This window comes from Chiloscyllium punctatum, chromosome 31, assembly GCF_047496795.1.
Source record: "Chiloscyllium punctatum isolate Juve2018m chromosome 31, sChiPun1.3, whole genome shotgun sequence".
Lineage (NCBI taxonomy): Eukaryota > Metazoa > Chordata > Chondrichthyes > Orectolobiformes > Hemiscylliidae > Chiloscyllium > Chiloscyllium punctatum.
In genome coordinates this window covers 66,741,666-66,759,293 of record NC_092769.1, presented here as the reverse complement: position 1 = coordinate 66,759,293, position 17,628 = coordinate 66,741,666, and the positions used below count along the sequence as shown (strand labels likewise).

Genomic DNA, 17,628 nt, shown 5'->3' with positions numbered 1-17,628 from the left:
AAACTGATCTCGTCCCACCTGCCAGCGCCCAGCCCTTATCCCTCCAAACCCTTCCTATTCATGTCCCCATCCAGATGCCTTTTAAATGTTGCAGTTGTACCAGCCTCCACCACTTCCTCTGGCAGCTCATTCCATACACCTTCTGCCAGAAAAAGTTGCCCCTTCGGTCCTTTTTAAGTCTATCCCCTCTCACCTTAAACCTATACCCTCTAGTTTTGAACTTCCTTACCCTGGGGAAAAGACCTTGGCTGTTTACGCTAGAATGGGACAAACAGTGTAAGAGGGTTTTTTTTTTGGGTGGGAGGGGGGGGGGGGGTTGGTGAGCCAACAGAATGGACCATTGAGTGGATGGTCCACACTTACATTCATAGATTCTTACTAACAGCAGCAAGTACACCACAAGTATACACAGATATCATTTTTTCTCAAACGTCTCACATGACAACAACTGAGTATTCCCAATGTAGACTTCTGAAGGACCTCTGAACCTCCCCTATGTTAACCCAACTCTCTCCTGATTCCATTCCGTGAGTCAATTATTACCTGCCATTCACCCCAGGAATTATCATCGGCCTGAAACTGAACTGAACCAGCCATATCAATGCAGTGGCTACAAGAACAGCTCAGAAGCGAGGAATGCTGTAGCGAGTAACTCAGCTCCTGACCCTCCCCAAAGCCTGCCCAGTATGGGCAAGGCACACCTCAGGAGTGAGAGGAAATACTCCCCACTTGCCTTCAGCAACACTCGAGAAGGTTGACACCATCCAGGACAAAGCAGCCCCACTTGATTGGCACCACATCCACAACTCCCTCCACCCCCATGACACTCCGTAGCAGCAGTGTGTACCATCTACAAGACGCACTGCAGCAATTCACCAAAGATCCTCAGACAGCACCCTCCAAACCCACAACCACTTCCAGTTCAAAGGACAAGGGCAGCAGATACATGGGAACACCACCCCCTGCAAGTTCCACTCCAAGTCACGACCCATCCTGATTTGGAAATATATCAATGTTCCTTCACTGTCGCTAGGTTAAAGTCCTGGAATTCCCTCCCTGGGGGGTTTGTGAGTCAACCCACAGCACATGGATGGCAGCGGTTCAAGAAAGAAGCTCCTCACTGCCTTCTGAAGGGGCAACTAGGGATGGGCAATAAATGCTGGGCCCAGCCAGTGATCTCACACTGAATAAAAATGTCTAAACAAGGGCAAGGTTATTTTTCAAGTAGATATCCCTCCATTTCACCCGAGTTCTGAAGCCATCGCTGGGCCCAAGGCATGAACTCAGTTTCTCTGTCTGCAGAGACTGCCAGACCTGCTGAGTTCCTCCGGTTTCTCGGAGTTTCGGCTTTAGTTCCCGTGTTTCACCCTTCCCTCCGATCTTGTTCATCCCCCTCTTGTGTGAGATCTAGCAGGCAGGCCTGGAACATGGCCGCAGTGCCTCTGCCTTTGAGCTGCTCTCACCCATTATCAGCGCAAAGGGATACCTCCAGGGTGACTGTTCTCTTTCACTTTGACATGACTTCCAAACCCTGAAATCCACTGCTCTCGGTCGCTCTGGGCTCTGGTGGTGGAGGGGGGGGAGGTTTGGAGGGAGGAACAGGGAGTGTTGATATTGAGGACTGTGAGAGACAGCCCCCCCCTCCAGGTTCTCTCCTGTCGAGACAGTGAGTCGTCCACCCACCTTGTACTCCTTTCAGTAGGATGTCCACCCCGTTGCGGTAGCAGCTGAATGCCGCTCCGTACTCCTGGCTGGCTTCCTTCTGCAGCGCCTCGTTGATCCACTCGGCCGCTGTAGTCAGGTAATCAGCATCACTGAGACCATCTGAACCCAGGCTGACGGGGGGAAGGAGCCGGTCCTCTGGCTGCACCCTGAGGTGCAGGAGTCTCCTCTCCAGGTCTTCGGGCTGTTTGTCGTTCAGCGCTGGGAGGCTGCTCCACCGTTGGCTCAGATCAGGCAGAGAGTCTGCGACACAGAGAAACCCATCTGAGAATGTTACTCGTTCATTCACCAAGGGGAGACCAAACCCTGGCCCTTCTGGGCTGTCACTGTCCAAGACCCCTCTCACACACTGACATCCAGCCGAAGCAGCGAGTAAGTGTGTGTTCTGGGGATAACACGCACTACGGGATTGGCCTCCCTCACTCCCTCTGGCAGCTCATTCCATACACACACACACGACCCTCTGCCTGAAAAAGCAACCTCTTGCATCCCTTTGATATTTTCCCTCACCCTAAACCTCGAGTTTTGGATTCCCCTACCCTGGGGAGAAAAAAAGACCATGGCTATTCACCCTATCCATACTCCCTCATGGTCTCTGTAAGGTCACCCCCCTCAGCCTCCGACGCTCCAGGGAAAACAGCCCCAGCCTGATCAGCCTCTCCCTGTAGCTCAAACCCTCCAGTCCCGGCAACATCTTTTCTGAACCTTACAACATCTTTCTTATAGCAGGGAGACCAGAATCGAATGTAGTATTCCAAAAGTAGCCAAACCAATGTCCTGTATGGCCGCAACATGACATCAATTTTCTTAATGCTCTGATTAACAAAGGGAAGCATGCCAAACGCCTTCTTCACTATCCTATTCTGTATCTAACCTGCGACTCCACTCTCAAGGAGCTAAGAACAAGCACCTCAAGGTCTCAGCAACACTCCCCGTGACCCGATTGTTAAGTGGACGATTCCTTCTTTCACTTGCCCAATTGCCAATCCCTTTGGCAAAAGCACCAAGAAACCTTTCACCCTTAAACTCTGTTGGGTGCCAATCTATCTCGTACCTTCCCTTTGGTTTGAACTGCCCTCGTCAAAACCAACAACATCCCAGTTTGGAGGAAAGATCAGTATTGATGTATCCGGTCAACTAACTAACACATACACACACACACACACACACACAGACAGACAGACAGACACACACACACATACACACACACACCCACACACACACCCCACACAGACACACACACAGTCATGCACACACAGATATACACACAGACACAGACACCCACACACACACACACAGAGACACACACACACACACAGACAACCCCCACACAGACACACACACACACAGACACACACACCCACACACAGACACCCACACACAGACACCACACACACACACAGACACACCCACACAACACACACCCACACAGACACCCACACACCACACCCACACCCACACAGACACACACACCACACCCACACAGACACACACACAGACACACCACACACCCACACACACCACACCCACACAGACACACACACCACACCCACACAGACACACCACACACCCACACACACCACACCCACACAGACACACACACAGACACACACACCACACCCACACAGACACACACACCACACCCACACAGACACACACACAGACACACCACACACCCACACACACCACACCCACACAGACACACACACAGACGCACCACACACCCACACACACCACACCCACACAGACACACACACAGACACACCACACACCCACACACACCCCCCACACAGACACACACACCCACACACACCCACACACAGACACACACCCACAGACACACACACAGACACACACACACAGACACACACCCCTCACACAGACACATACACACACACACACACACACACACACACACAGCCAGACCAGCTGAGTTGAATTTTAGTGTTTATTACAGATTTCCAGTATCCCATTTTCTTTTTGTACGATGGGCAAGTTCCAGTGGATGAGGCACCTGATCAGAGAGGTCAGGAGAGGAGCTCAGGGGTTGGACCGGTCTGGCAGAGTCACAGTCACTCAGCCACGTACACCGACTGAGCCTCCAGCTCTGACTGGGTTACCGGGACCCAGCCCAAACACTCGGCACCTCGGCACACGGGTAGACTCAGAGGATCCAATGCTGCAATCACCAACCCTGCCAGCAGGAGGCAGCATTGTGGAGAGGTGGTGGGGCTGGGGGAGGTGTGTGGAAGTGCCTGGGGGGATACAAGGCTATGGAAGCCTGGGAGGATGTCTGTTCACCCACTGAGCTGCTGATCTTAAGCTTTGAGGACAAGGGAATCTGCATCAGAGGGACATGACAGAATTCCTGGCCCCAGGCAGATATCAGAACATGCCTTCTTTAAAGATATATCCCACTGTATGGGCACGTCCATCACCAAAGGGAATGATGGAATACAATTAGCACATGTCTGATGGGGGGACAGTGTAGAGGGAGCTTTACTCTGTATCTAACCCCGTGCTGTCCCTGTCCTGGGGAGTGTTTGATGGGGGGACAGTGTAGAGAGAGCTTTACTCTGTATCTAACCCCGTGCTGTCCCTGTCCTGGGGAGTGTCTGATGGGGGGACAGTGTAGAGGGAGCTTTACTCTGTATCTAACCCTGTGCTGTCCCTGTCCTGGGCAGTGTTTGATGGGGGACAGTGTAGAGGCAGCTTTACTCTGTATCTAACCCCGTGCTGTCCCTGTCCTGGGGAGTGTTTGATGAGGGACAGTGTTGAGGGAGCTTTACTCTGTATCTAACCCTGTGCTGTCCCTGCCCTGGGAGTGTTTATTGGGGGACAGTGTAGAGAGAGCTTTACTCTGTATCTAACCCCGTGCTGTCCCTGTCCTGGGGAGTGTTTGATGGGGACAGTGTAGAGGGAGCTTTACTCTATATCTAACCCCGTGCTGTCCCTGTCCTGGGGAGTGTTTGATTTGATGGGGGGACATTGTAGAGAGAGCTTTACTCTGTATCTAACCCCGTGCTGTCCCTGTCCTGGGGAGTGTTTGATGGGGGGACATTGTAGAGAGAGCTTTACTCTGTATCTAACCCCGTGCTGTCCGTGTCCTGGGGAGTGTTTGATGGGGAACATTGTAGAGAGAGCTTTACTCCATGTCTAACCCCGTGCTGTCCCTGTCCTGGGGAGTGTTTGATGGGGAACATTGTAGAGAGAGCTTTACTCCATGTCTAACCCCGTGCTGTCCCTGTCCTGGGGAGTGTTTGAAGGGGGGGAACAGTACTCTGTATCTAACCCCGTTCTGGGGAGTGTTTGATGGGGGGCAATGTAGAGAGAGCATTACTGTGTATGTGTGCCATGTTGTACATTCCCTGACAGTCTCAAAGTCCTGTAATATCCTGGTGCCTTGTAGCTGAATGGAAGTGTGAAAGCAGGGCTGATTTGGTCTTTGTTGTGACCCTGGGTATCCTTTTGCCCCCCCACACCTGTCCCAGCTGCCAGGGGTGACCTGGCACCTGGTCCCAAGGGACACTCGCGATTCCCAGCTGATCGGTCTCCGAATGGTCTGAACTCACCCACACCGTCCTTAGCACAGGGATCAAACAAGGCCAGCTCGTGGTTGGAGAGTGGGGAGCCAGACCGCAGTTGGTTCTCCTCCTGTTTGTCCTCGTTGTCCAAGTCGAACAGGGAACTTGCCTCCTCCACTTGCCGGTGTTCAGGAACCGGTTCATCTGCAACACAAGAGCCGCACTTAGAACCTGGACAAACTGTTCAAATCGGGAGTCAACGGGAGGGTCCCCCTCACTACCAAAGGCAGGCACACTAATGCAGGACATGGGCTGCAAATCTAGGGGTAAGGAGTCTGAATCATTCCCACCAGGAATGTTCAGATTGGGAACAGTGATACAGTAATCCAACTGTATAGAAAGCCAGGGAATTCAGATTTGGAAAAGCGAGAGAGTAATCCAAGAACACAGGAAACTGGGAAAGTTTATGTTGGAAAAGATGAGAGATTAATCGGACGACATAGGAAGTTAGGAGAATTTATATCAGGAAAAGTTAGGTGATAATCTGACAAGACAGAAAGCCAGGAGAAATTATATTGGGAAAAGTGGGAGAGTAATCTGACAAAAGCATCATTCATAGCCACTCCTCCCTCCCCACAATGCCGGTCACACCCTGTTCACTGCCCCCCCCAACTCTCACACACCGCCTGCATCAATCCCACCGACACCCTCTTCCTATTCCCACACATTCTTGCACCTCATCAGTCCCACACATATCCCCAAGCAAACTTGCCATATCCTTCCCTAGTCCCATCACACTCTCCCCACATTTCAGCACAGTTGATCTGGAGGAAGGTATAGGTGGTCTGATTGGCAAGTTTGCAGATGGCATTGAGATTGGTGGAGTAGCAAATAGTGAAGGGGACTGTCAGAGAATGCAGCAGAATATAGACAGATTGGAGAGGTGGGCAGAGAAATGGCAGATAGAGTTTAATCTGGGTAAATACGAGGTGATGCATTTTGGAAGATCCGATTCAAGAGCAAACTATACAGTAAATGGAAAAGTCTTGGGAAAATTGATGTACAGAGAGATCTGGGTTTCCGTTACATTGTTCCCTGAAGGTGGTAACGCAGGTCGATGGAGTGGTCAAGAAGGCATACGGCAGGCTTTCCTTCATCGGACGGGGTATTGAGTACAAGAGTTGGTAGGTCATGTTACAGTTGTACAGGACTTTGGTTCGGCCACATTTGGAATACTGCGAACAATTCTGGTCACCACATTACCAAAACGATGTGGAGGCTTTGGAGATGGTGCAGTAGAGGTTCACCAGGGTGTTGCCAGGTATGGAGGGTGATGGCTATGAGCAGAGACTGAGTATAGTAGGAGTATTTCATTAGAAAGACTGAGGTTGAGGGGGGGTACCTGATAGAGGTCTACAGAATCATGGAGGTACAGACAGGGTGGGTAGCAAGGAGCTTTATCCCCAGAGTCGGGGACTCAATTACTAGGGGTCACGGGTTCAGGGTGAGGGGGAAAAGATTAAGGGAGATAAGCAAGGAAGGTTCTTCATGCAGAGGGTGGTGGGTGCCTGGAACACTTTGCAGTGGAGGTGGTAGGGACGGGAATGATAGCATCATTTAAGATGTATCCAGACAGATACATGAATGGGCAGGGAGCAGAGGGATTCAGATCCTTAGAAAATAGGCGACAGGTTTAGAGAGAGGATCTGGATTGGCGCAGGCATGGAGGGGCCGAAGGGCCTGTTCCTGTGCTGGAATGTTCTTTGTTCTAATTCCAGTGTACCCCAGTGAAGGCCTCGCTGCAGTGGGGAAGTAATTACCCTGAGAGTGGTGTATGTGTTGGGCTGCACTGAGGGGCTCTGGCTCGGCTGCCTCCCCTCCTACCTCCTGCTCACTCCTGGTCGGGGGCTGGGAGTATCGCCTGGACTCTGGTGATTGCCTGGGAAACCACTCTGGGGTCCTGCCCTCTCCTGAGGGCAGGGGGATGAGTGGGGCAGGCAGACTGGAGGGATCCTGAGGAGCACCGAGTTCCAGAGGGCGGGAAACCTCTCCATCTGGAGAAAGAGGAGGCAGACAGTGAGGACCACTACACCAGCCACACTCGCAAAGCTGCCTCCCTCACCCCACCAGTTCCCTTAACCCCACCCCCTTCCCATAACCCACCCCCTTCCCTTAACCCCACCCCTTCCCATAACCCAGCCCCTTCCATACCCCAGCCCCTTCCCATAACCCCACCCCCCTTCCCATAACCCCACCCCTTCCATAACCCAGCCCCCTTCCCTTTTACCCACCTCATCCCTTCCCTTCACCCCACCCCTCTTCCCTCATCTCACCCCCCCTAAACCCCCTTACCCCACCTTCCCTCAATTTACCCCCCTCCCACACATCGCTCCCCACTACTTATCCTATTCCTCAGCTCGCCGCCAATATATCCCACCCTCGCCTCACTGCCCTCGATTTCTTCCTCACCTCGTCCCCTTTCACTCACCTCACCCCCCCCACCCTTGTCAACTCCCTCACCCCCTTGAATTGCTCCATCTCCCCCATTCATGACCCTTTCCATCCCCCTCCCCACCCTCCTTCTCACTGACACCAAACCCTCTCCTTTGCCTTCAGCTGTTCTGTTGTTCCTCTGCCTCACTCCCTCCCCTGCTTTGCCTCATCCCTTCTTCCCTCACCTCAGGAAACCCCCCTCAGCTGCCTCGCTCTGCCTGACAGGCCTTTGGTGCCCTATTCTTATGCAAACGTGCTGTTTGCACAGAGACACAAGCCTCTCCAGGGGCAGCCGAGAGGGGGGAGGACCTTGTTTCGAGTTGGGGGAAGGTGGGGGGGAGTGGAGGCAGGCAGTACATACCTTGAAGAAGTCCTTGAGCTGTGGGCTGTTGCTCAGGGCAGGGATGTTAATGGTAAACTGCAGCATCTCCTCAGCACACCGACGTCTCTCCTCGATAACAGCCTCTTCAAAACGTCCTGCGACAGCGAGCAGAGAGAGAGAGAGGTCAGCTCCTGACACGAGCCGGGCTCAGAGCACAGCACACACCCATCCCAGCTAGAACGCCAGAGTCGGGGAGAGAGAGAGAGCTAGAGCAGGAACGAGTGGTTAGCACTGCTCCCTCACAGCGCCAGGGATCTGGGTTCAATTACACCCTTGGCTGACTGCGTGGGGCTTGCACGTTCTCCTCGTGTCTGCATGTCTCCCCTCTGGTTTCCTCCCACAGTCCAGGGATGTGCAGGTTAGGGTGGATTGGCCGTGCTAAATTGTCCCATAGTGTCCAGGGATGTGCAGGGTAGGGTGGATTGGCCGTGCTAAATTGTCTCATAGTGCCCAGGGATATGCAGGTTAGGGTGGATTGGCCGTGCTAAATTGTCCCATAGTGTCCGGGGATGTGCAGGTTAGGGTGGATTGGCCGTGCTAAATTGTCCCATAGTGTACAGGGATGTCCAGGTTAGGGTGGATTGGCCGTGCTAAATTGTCCTATAGTGTCCAGGGATGTGCAGGTTAGGGTGGATTGGCCGTGCTAAATTGTCCCATAGTGCCCAGGGATGTGCAGGTTAGGGTGGATTGGCCGTGCTAAATTGTCCCGTAGTGTCCAGGGATGTGCAGGTTAGGGTGGATTGGCCGTGCTAAATTGTCCCATAGTGCCCAGGGATGTGCAGGTTAGGGTGGATTGGCCGTGCTGAATTGTCCCATAGTGTCCAGGGATGTGCAGGTTAGGGTGGATTGGCCGTGCTAAATTGTCCCATAGTGCCCAGGGATGTGCAGGTTAGGGTGGATTGGCCGTGCTAAATTGTCCCATAGTGCCCAGTGATGTGCAGGTTAGGGTGGATTGGCTGTGGAAAATTGTCCTAGGGATGTGCAGTGCTAGGTAGGTTAGCCATAGGAAATACAATATTACAGGGATAGGGTAGAAGGGTGTGTCTGAGGGATGCCCTTTGGCAGGTCAGTGTGGACTTGGTGGACTGTCACTGTCACCTCTGGAATGCAGCTCTTTTGTCCCTGTTTGACCCAAGGCTATGATGAGGTCAGGAGCTGAGTGGCCCTGGGGCTTCCCAAACTGGGTGTTACTGAGGGGTGCTGCTTGATAGCCCTGTCGGTGACCTGTTCCATCACCTTACTGACCGTCAAGAGGAGAGTAATGGGGTGGTAATTGGCCGGTTAAAGTTTGTGTACAGGAAATGCCTGGGCAATCCTCCACCTTGTCAAGTTAATACCAATGTTGGAACTACACTGGAAGAACTTGGCTGGGGGAAGCAGCAGATTCGGGAGCACAAGTCTTCAGCACTACTGCCCGAATATTGTCAAGGGTGTCACTGGCTGGCCAGCATTTATTGCCCCCTTGAGAAGGTGGGGATGAGCTGCCTTCTCGAACCACTGCAGTCAGTGTGCTGTGGGCTGACCCACAATGCCCTGAGGCAGGGAATTCCAGGATTGTGACCCAGCGACAGTGAAGGAACAGCCGACATATTTCCAAGTCAGGATGGTGAATGGATTGGAGGGGAACTTGCAGCTGATCGTGTTCCCCACATATCTACTGCCCTTGTCCTTCTAGATGGAAGTGGTCATAGTTTTGGAAGGTGCTGCCTGAGGATCTTTGGTGAATTTCTGCAGCGCATCCTGTAGATGGTACACACTGCTGCTACTGAGCGTCGATGGTGGAGGGAGTAGACGCTTAAAGATGCATTGCCAATCGAGCAGGGGCTGCTTTGTTCTGGATGGTGTTGAGCATGAGTGTTGTTGGAGCAAGTGGGGAGTATTCCATCACGTTCCTGACTTGATCCTTGTAGATGGTAGACAGACTTTCAGAAGTCGGGAGGTGAGTTATTCTCTGCAGTATTCCTAGCCTCTGACCTGCTCTTGTAGCCACTGTGTTTATGTGGTGAGTCCAGTTGAGTTCCTGGTCGATGATATCTCCCAGGATGTTGATGATGGGGGATTCAGTGTTGGTATCACCATTGAATGTCAAGGGGCGGTGGTGAGTGTGTCTCTTATTGGTGATAGCCATAGCCCGGCATTTGTGTGGTGTGAATGTTACTTGCCACTGAGATGATGCTGTCACTTTAGAAAGGTTATATTCTCCTTGGATTGATTTGAAGAGAGGTTGTAAGGGCAGAGGTGCTGAAGGGTCCAGCTTAGCAATGGAAGGGGAGTGACCACTTCTCCCAGTTTCAGGGTTTTTTTTCCCCCAGTTTGTTTTAGCTGTAACAGTCACAAGATGTTGGAGACCAGGGGAGTTGCAACTCCAGTAAAGGATTCCTCTGACTTGCTCGGAAGTCTCTCTCTGGATGTTGCTCCATCCTCCTGTCAGAATCTGTGTTTGAATTTCACTTTTTGCCAAAGATGTGTTTATGGGATGTTACTGTATTGGGACAGTACAGGTCAGTGTTTTCTAATAGATAATTTATTCTGAATAACGTTTTCTTTTATTTGTGATCCTACTATAGTGTTTAAATAAATTCTGCTTTGCTTAAAGCCGAGTGGTTTGACCAGCTGCATCACACTTCACATAGAATCATAGAGATGTACAGCATGGAAACAGACCCTTCGGTCCAACCCGTCCATGCCGACCCAGATATCTCAACCCAATCTAGTCCCACCTGCCAGTACCCAGCCCATATCCCTCCAAACCCTTCCTATTCATATACCCATCCAGATGCCTTTTAAATATTGTCATTGTACCAGCCTCCACCACTTCCTCTGGCAGCTCATTCCATACACGTACCACCCTCTGAGTGAAAACGTTGCCCCTTAGGTCTCTTTTATATCTTTCCCCTCTCACCCTAAACCTATGCCCCTCTAGTTCTGGACTCCCCCACCCCAGGGAAAAGACTTTGTCTATTTATCCTATCCATGCCCCTCATGATTTTATAAACCTCTATAAGGTCACCCCTCAGCCTCCGACGCTCCAGGGAAAACAGCCCCAGCCTGTTCAGCCTCTCCCTGTAGCTCAAATCCTCCAACCCTGGCAACATCCTTGTAAATCTTTTCTGAACCCTTTCAAGTTTCACAACACCTTTCCGATAGGAAGGAGACCAGAATTGCACGCAATATTCCAACAGTGGCCTAACCAATGTCCTGTACAGCCACAACATGACCTCCCAACTCCTGTACTCAATACTCTGACCAATAAAGGGAAGCATACCAAACACCTTCTTCACTATCCTATCTATCTGTGACTCCACTTTCAAGGAGCCAAGAACCTGCACTCCAAGGTCTCTTTGTTCCGCAACACTCCCATTAAGTGTATAAGTCCTAAGATTTGCTTTCCCAAAATGCAGCACCTCACATTTATCTGAATTAAACTCCATCTGCCACTTTTCAGCCCACTGGCCCATCTGATCAAGATCCTGTTGTAATCTGAGGTAACCCTCTTCGCTGTCCACTATACTACCAATTTTGGTGTCATCTGCAAGCTTACTAACTGTACCTCTTATGCCTGCACCCAAATCATTTATATAAATGATGAAAAGTAGAGGGCCCAACACCGATCCTTGTGAGCACTCCACTGGTCACAGGCCTCCAGTCTGAAAAACAACCCTCCACCACCACCCTCTGTCTTCTACCTTTGAGCCAGTTCTGTATCCAATCTGCCTTTAAAATAAGAAAAAGTTAGGCTCTAGGCTACCTTAAAATATTTTCGGGGGTCTGGCCTGGTCCCAAAACACCCAAGTCTGGATATTGTTCAGACCTTGCTGCATTTGAACACAGACTGCCTCAGTGTCTGAGCAGCTGCAAGTGATGCTGAACATTGTGCACTCATCAGCACACACCACCACATCTGACCTTAGGATGGAGGGAAGGTCATTGATGAAGCAGCCGATGGGCTGAGGACACTCCCCTGAGGGACTCCTGCAGAGATGTCCTGGAGCTGAGATAACTGTCCCTCCAACAACCACCACCGTCTTCCTACGTGTCCAACCAGCAGACCGTTTTCCCCCAATACCCACTGATTCCGGATTTGCCAGGGCTCCTTGATGCCACACCCGGTCGAATGCTGCCTCAATGCCAAGGGCTGTCCCTCTCCCCTCCCCTCTGGAATCCAGCTCTTCTGTCCACATTTGAACCGAGGCTGTGATGAGGTCAGGAGCTGAGTGGCCCTGGGGGGGGGGGATCCCAAACTGGGCGTCACTGAGCAGGTTATTGCGGAACGGGTGCTGCTCGATAGCCCTGTTCATGACACCGTCCATCGCTTTCCTGATGATCGACTAATTGGCCGGGACATATCTGGGCAATTTTCCACATTGTCGGATAGATGCTAGTGTTGGAACAGTACTGGTACAGCCTGTGAAGCGAATTGGCCAAAGACTGGCATCTTCGAAGCTGTAGGAGGCCAAGATGGACCATTCACTCAACCAAGGTGGATACAAATGTCTCAGCCTGGGCTTGTCTTTTGCACAGAAGCACTGGGCTCCCCCCTTTTGCTTGCAGGTCACCTGTCCCTGTATGTGCCAAAGCATTCCAGAGACCTTTTTCTGGAGTACTGTCTCCAGTTCTGGTCTCCCTGTTATAGGAAGGATATTCTGGAGATGGTTCAGAAGAGATTTCCCAGAGTGTTGCTGGGAATGGAGGATTTGAGTTATAAGGAGAGGCTGGGACTTGTTTCGCTGGAGCGTAGGAGCTCGAGAGGTGACCTTACAGAGGTTTATACAATCATGAGGGGCATGGATAAGGTGAATGGCAGGTGTCTTTTCCCTCGGTCGAGGAATTTCAGGACTGGGGCCATATTTTTAAGGTGAGACAAGAAAGATTCAAAGACATGGGGGGATACTTTTTTTTTACACAGAGGGTGGTTTGTATGTGGAATGTTTATAAGACATTTAGATAAATTCCTGGAGAAGAAATGTTTGGAGGGATATGGGCCAGGAGCACGCAGGTAGGGGGACTAGTTTAGTTTGGGATTGTGATCGGCACAGACTGGTTGGGCCGAAGGGTCTGTATCCGTGCTGTATTACTCTGTCAGAAAGTGGGAAGCAAATGTTTAACCGTTCTTGGGGTCTTACCAAACACCTGCGCCCTGGGGAAGGCAGGGAACTCTTCTGACTTCCTGAACAAGTTCCGGTGAATGTAGGACAGCTCTGCGTGAAGCTTTTTGAAGTCACTGTAACGTTTGTAGACTGTTATCTGTATGTAGCAGAGGATAAGAGTCGTGAAGCTGCACAACGGGAAAATCATATCTATACGTCGAGAGATTGTGAGCGCACAAGTGCAAAACAGATCTGGTGCAACCACACTTCACTGTTGCTGGGATAGGAGGCTCTGCAATTATTTCAATGAGGGATTCACGCATCACGCAGAAGCTCCCAGGATCCGGAAATCGAAAAGTCCCTTCGCAAACGCATGTGTTTCTGGTCAGAACTAGGAAGTCTTGAAATAGTGCACGTCCACTCCATTCGAGATAGCTTCTATCTCGGGGGTTGGGGGGGGGGGGGGGGCGTGCAGTGTACATTACCTGGGATCGAAGGGTTAAATCAGGAGGAGAAGGGCCAGAGTCCCTGGAGATTCTGACAAAAGGTGTCTTCCCCACTGTTATTAGGCTGCTGAATGGGCCTCTCGAATTTCAAATTTAATATCGATCTCGCTTTTGTACACCTCCTGTACAGCCGTAACCCCTGTATGACTCGTTCTATTCAAACATGATGGAACATAAAAACAAAACTTTTCACTGTACTCAGGTACATGATAACAGTAATTCAAATACAAATCAAAAACGTTTGACTGGTTAAAACTCTGATTCACTCCTCTGATAATTCCAGCCCTTTGCATTTACATTGTGCAGATCATGGACTCCCTACAGTGTGGGAACCAGGCCATTCGGCCCCAACAAGTCCACACCTACCCTCAGAAGAGTATCCCACCCAGACCCATTCCCCTACCCTCCTGCTCCACATTTCCCCTCATGGGGGAAATCCAATCGAGGGGTTTAAGATGCTAAAAGGATTTACAATTATCGATAGAGAGAAGCTACACCATGGGAGTAGAACAAGAAGAGAGTTGGAGTGAGGGAAATCCAGGATGAGGTTGGGCAGGAGGTGGGGGGGTGGGTGGATGGGGTCAGGACTTCAAAAATGACAGCTGAAACCTTTCTGGGGATGTCATGAAGCAGAGGGGAGGGGAAGTCTGGAATCCTCTCCCTGAAGTAGAAAGTGGGTGAGGACTCGGCTGTGGAACTGAGCTCGGCGGATTGTGGGTGGCAGGAGGGTTGAGAGTTGGTGACACAGACCAGGCCTGAGGGGCTGAACACAGGACCAGGCCTGAGGGGCTGAACACAGACCAGGCCTGAGGGGCTGACACAGACCAGGCCTGAGGGGCTGAACACGGCCCGCCTCTCCGGCTGAAAAACTTCACCAGCACATCTGCTGCCCGACTCGAATCCTTGCAACTGCGCTTACCTCTTTGACGTCTGCAGTCTTCGGAGAAAAGATCTGGAGTTTGGGGGGGGGGGGGGGGGGGGGGGGGGGGGGGGGGGGGGGGGGCAGAAAAGAACAAAGAGCACAGGTCACAAGAGGGGTCATGGAGGAGTCAATGCACTTGCTGACGCATCCCCTGAACGGTGGTGCTGAGCCGACCAGCTGTGAGGAATCACAGTCCCCTGCTAGACATGCCCCTTCATTAAGGTTCTCGCTCCATGTCCTGTGTCTCAGTCACACTGAACCTCAGTGGGGCACTGGTCCCTGGTACTTTCAATAGATCAGACCTGAATCAAGCCCACCCACCTCCCCCCTACACGCATGCGCGCACACACACCCCATACACACACACCCCCGCATACACACACCAACACAACCCCAGCGCGCACACACCACACACCCCCCTCGCACACACACACCCCCCTCGCACACACACCACACACCCCCCTCCTCGCACACACACACACACCCCCCTCGCACCACACACCACACACCCCCCTCGCACACACACCACACACCCCCCTCGGCACACCCCCGCACGCACACACACCACACACACACACACCAACACCCCCCCCCCCGCACGCATGCACACACACACCCCCCGCGGGTGCACACACACACCACACACACCCCCGAGCACACACACACACCCCACACACCCCCGAGCACACACACACACCCCCGCGCGCACAACACCACACATACCCCCTGCGCACACACACACCCCCACACACCCCCTGCACGCACATACACACCTCCCGTGCACACACACACCACACACACCCCGCCGCGCCACACACCACACACACACCCCCACCGCGCGCACACCACACACACACACACCCCCCCGCACGCACACACACACCACACACACCCCCCGCGCGCACACACACACCAGACACCCCCCCCCCGCACGCACACACACCCCCCATGGGCGCACTCACACACCACACACATCCCCCGCGGGCGCGCACACACACACACCACACACACCCCACACAGACCCCCGCGCACACACACACATTGCCCGCGCGCACACACCACACATACCCCCCACGCACACACACCCCACACACCCCCTGCGCGCACACACACCCCGTGCACACACACACCCCGCACCCACACACCACACACACACCCCGCGCACACCACACCACCCCCTCCTTGCAAACACACCACACACTCCCCCGCCGCGCACACAACACCACACACACCCCCCGCGGGCGGACACGCATACCACACACCCCCCCCCCGCGCGCGCACACACACCCCCCGTGCGCGCACACACACCACACACACCCCCGCGCGCGCACACACCACACACACACCCCCGCGCACATACCCACACCACTCACACACCCCCCGCGCACATACCCACACCACACACACACACCCCCCGCGCACACACACCATACACCCCCGCGCGCACACACACCACACACACCCGTGCACACACACCACACACCCCGCACACACACACCACACACACCCGCGCACACACCCCACACACACCCGTGCACACACCCCACACACACCCGTGCACACACCCCACACACACCCGTGCACACACACCACACACACCCCGCGCACACACACCACACACACCCGGCACACACACCACACACACACCCGTGCACACACACCACACACACACCCACGCACACACACCACCACACACACACCCGTCCACACACACCACACACACACCCGTGCACACACACCACACACACACCGTGCACACACACCACACACACACCCTTGCACACACACCACACACACACCCCGTGCACACACACCTGTGCAACACACACCACACACACACCCGTGCACACACACCACACACACACCCGTGCACACACACCACACACACACCCGCACACACACACCACACACACAGCCCCCGCACACAACACACCACACACACCACCCCGCGCACACACACCACACACACCCGTGCCACACAAACACACCACACACATACACCCGCGCACATACACACCACACACATACACCGCGCACAGCACACACACAGACACACACAGACCCATACAACCCTCAAAACTCTGGGAACAAAGGCTGCATTTTCTGTCTTGCCACCTCCCAGTTCAATGCAGACTTTCCAAAGGACAGTCACCACCGGAATGGAGGAAACTCTGCAGCCAGTTAGTGCACAGAAAGCTTTCTTCCAAACCAGGACATGTGTTTTTTTAAAAGGTGATGTTAATTGGGGGATGAGTATTGGACCCAGGATGCTACAGGAAATTCTCAATCCCTCCCCTTCCCCACCACACAGGCCTCCTCTCCCTAAAATCATAGCCATGGATTATTCACACCCATTCCATGGTGGGGGGTGGTTTGATATCTTATAGAACATAGAAAATAGACAATAGGTGCAGGAGTAGGCCATTCAGCCCTTCGAGCCTGCACCACCATTCAATATGATCATGGCTGATCATTCCCTAATCAGTATCCTGTTCCTGCCTTATCTCCATAACCCTTGATTCCACAATCCTTGAGAGCTCTATCCAACTCTTTCTTAAATGAATCCAGAGACTGGGCCTCCACTGCCCTCTGGGGCAGAGCATTCCACACAGCCACCACTCTCTGGGTGAAGAAGTTTCTCCTCATCTCTGTTCTAAATGGGTCTACCCCGTATTTTTTAGCCGTGTCCTCTGGTTCGGCACTTACCCATCAGCGGAAAACATGTTTCCTGCCTCCAGAGTGTCCAATTCTTTAATAATCTTATATGTCTCAATCAGATTCTCAATCTTCTAAACTCAAGGGTATACAAGCCCAGTCGCTCCAGTCTTTCAGTGTAAGGTAATCCCGCCATTCCAGGAATTGACCTCGTGAACCTACGCTGCACTCCCTCAATAGCTAGAATGTCTTTCCTCAATTTGGAGACCAGAACTGCACATAGTACTCCAGGTGTTGTCTCACCAGGGCCCTGTACAGCTGCAGAAGAACCTCTTTG

At 52.7% G+C, this 17,628-nt stretch overlaps 1 protein-coding gene across 2 annotated transcripts in view; it reads right to left on the bottom strand.

The window, feature by feature from the left end:
• Positions 1–17,628, bottom strand: part of snx15 (sorting nexin 15) — a 28,274-nt gene that overhangs the window by 5,332 nt on the left and 5,314 nt on the right. The window contains exons 2-7 of one of the 2 annotated variants that reach the window (XM_072550909.1): positions 14,634–14,666; positions 13,245–13,365; positions 8,101–8,216; positions 7,067–7,301; positions 5,295–5,450; positions 1,684–1,965 (exon numbers count right to left, since the gene is read on the bottom strand). In XM_072550909.1, coding sequence (XP_072407010.1) covers positions 1,684–1,965; positions 5,295–5,450; positions 7,067–7,301; positions 8,101–8,216; positions 13,245–13,365; positions 14,634–14,666 — 943 coding nt within the window. The remainder of the gene's footprint in view (positions 1–1,683; positions 1,966–5,294; positions 5,451–7,066; positions 7,302–8,100; positions 8,217–13,244; positions 13,366–14,633; positions 14,667–17,628) is intronic. The other variant, XM_072550910.1, reaches the window with a different exon arrangement.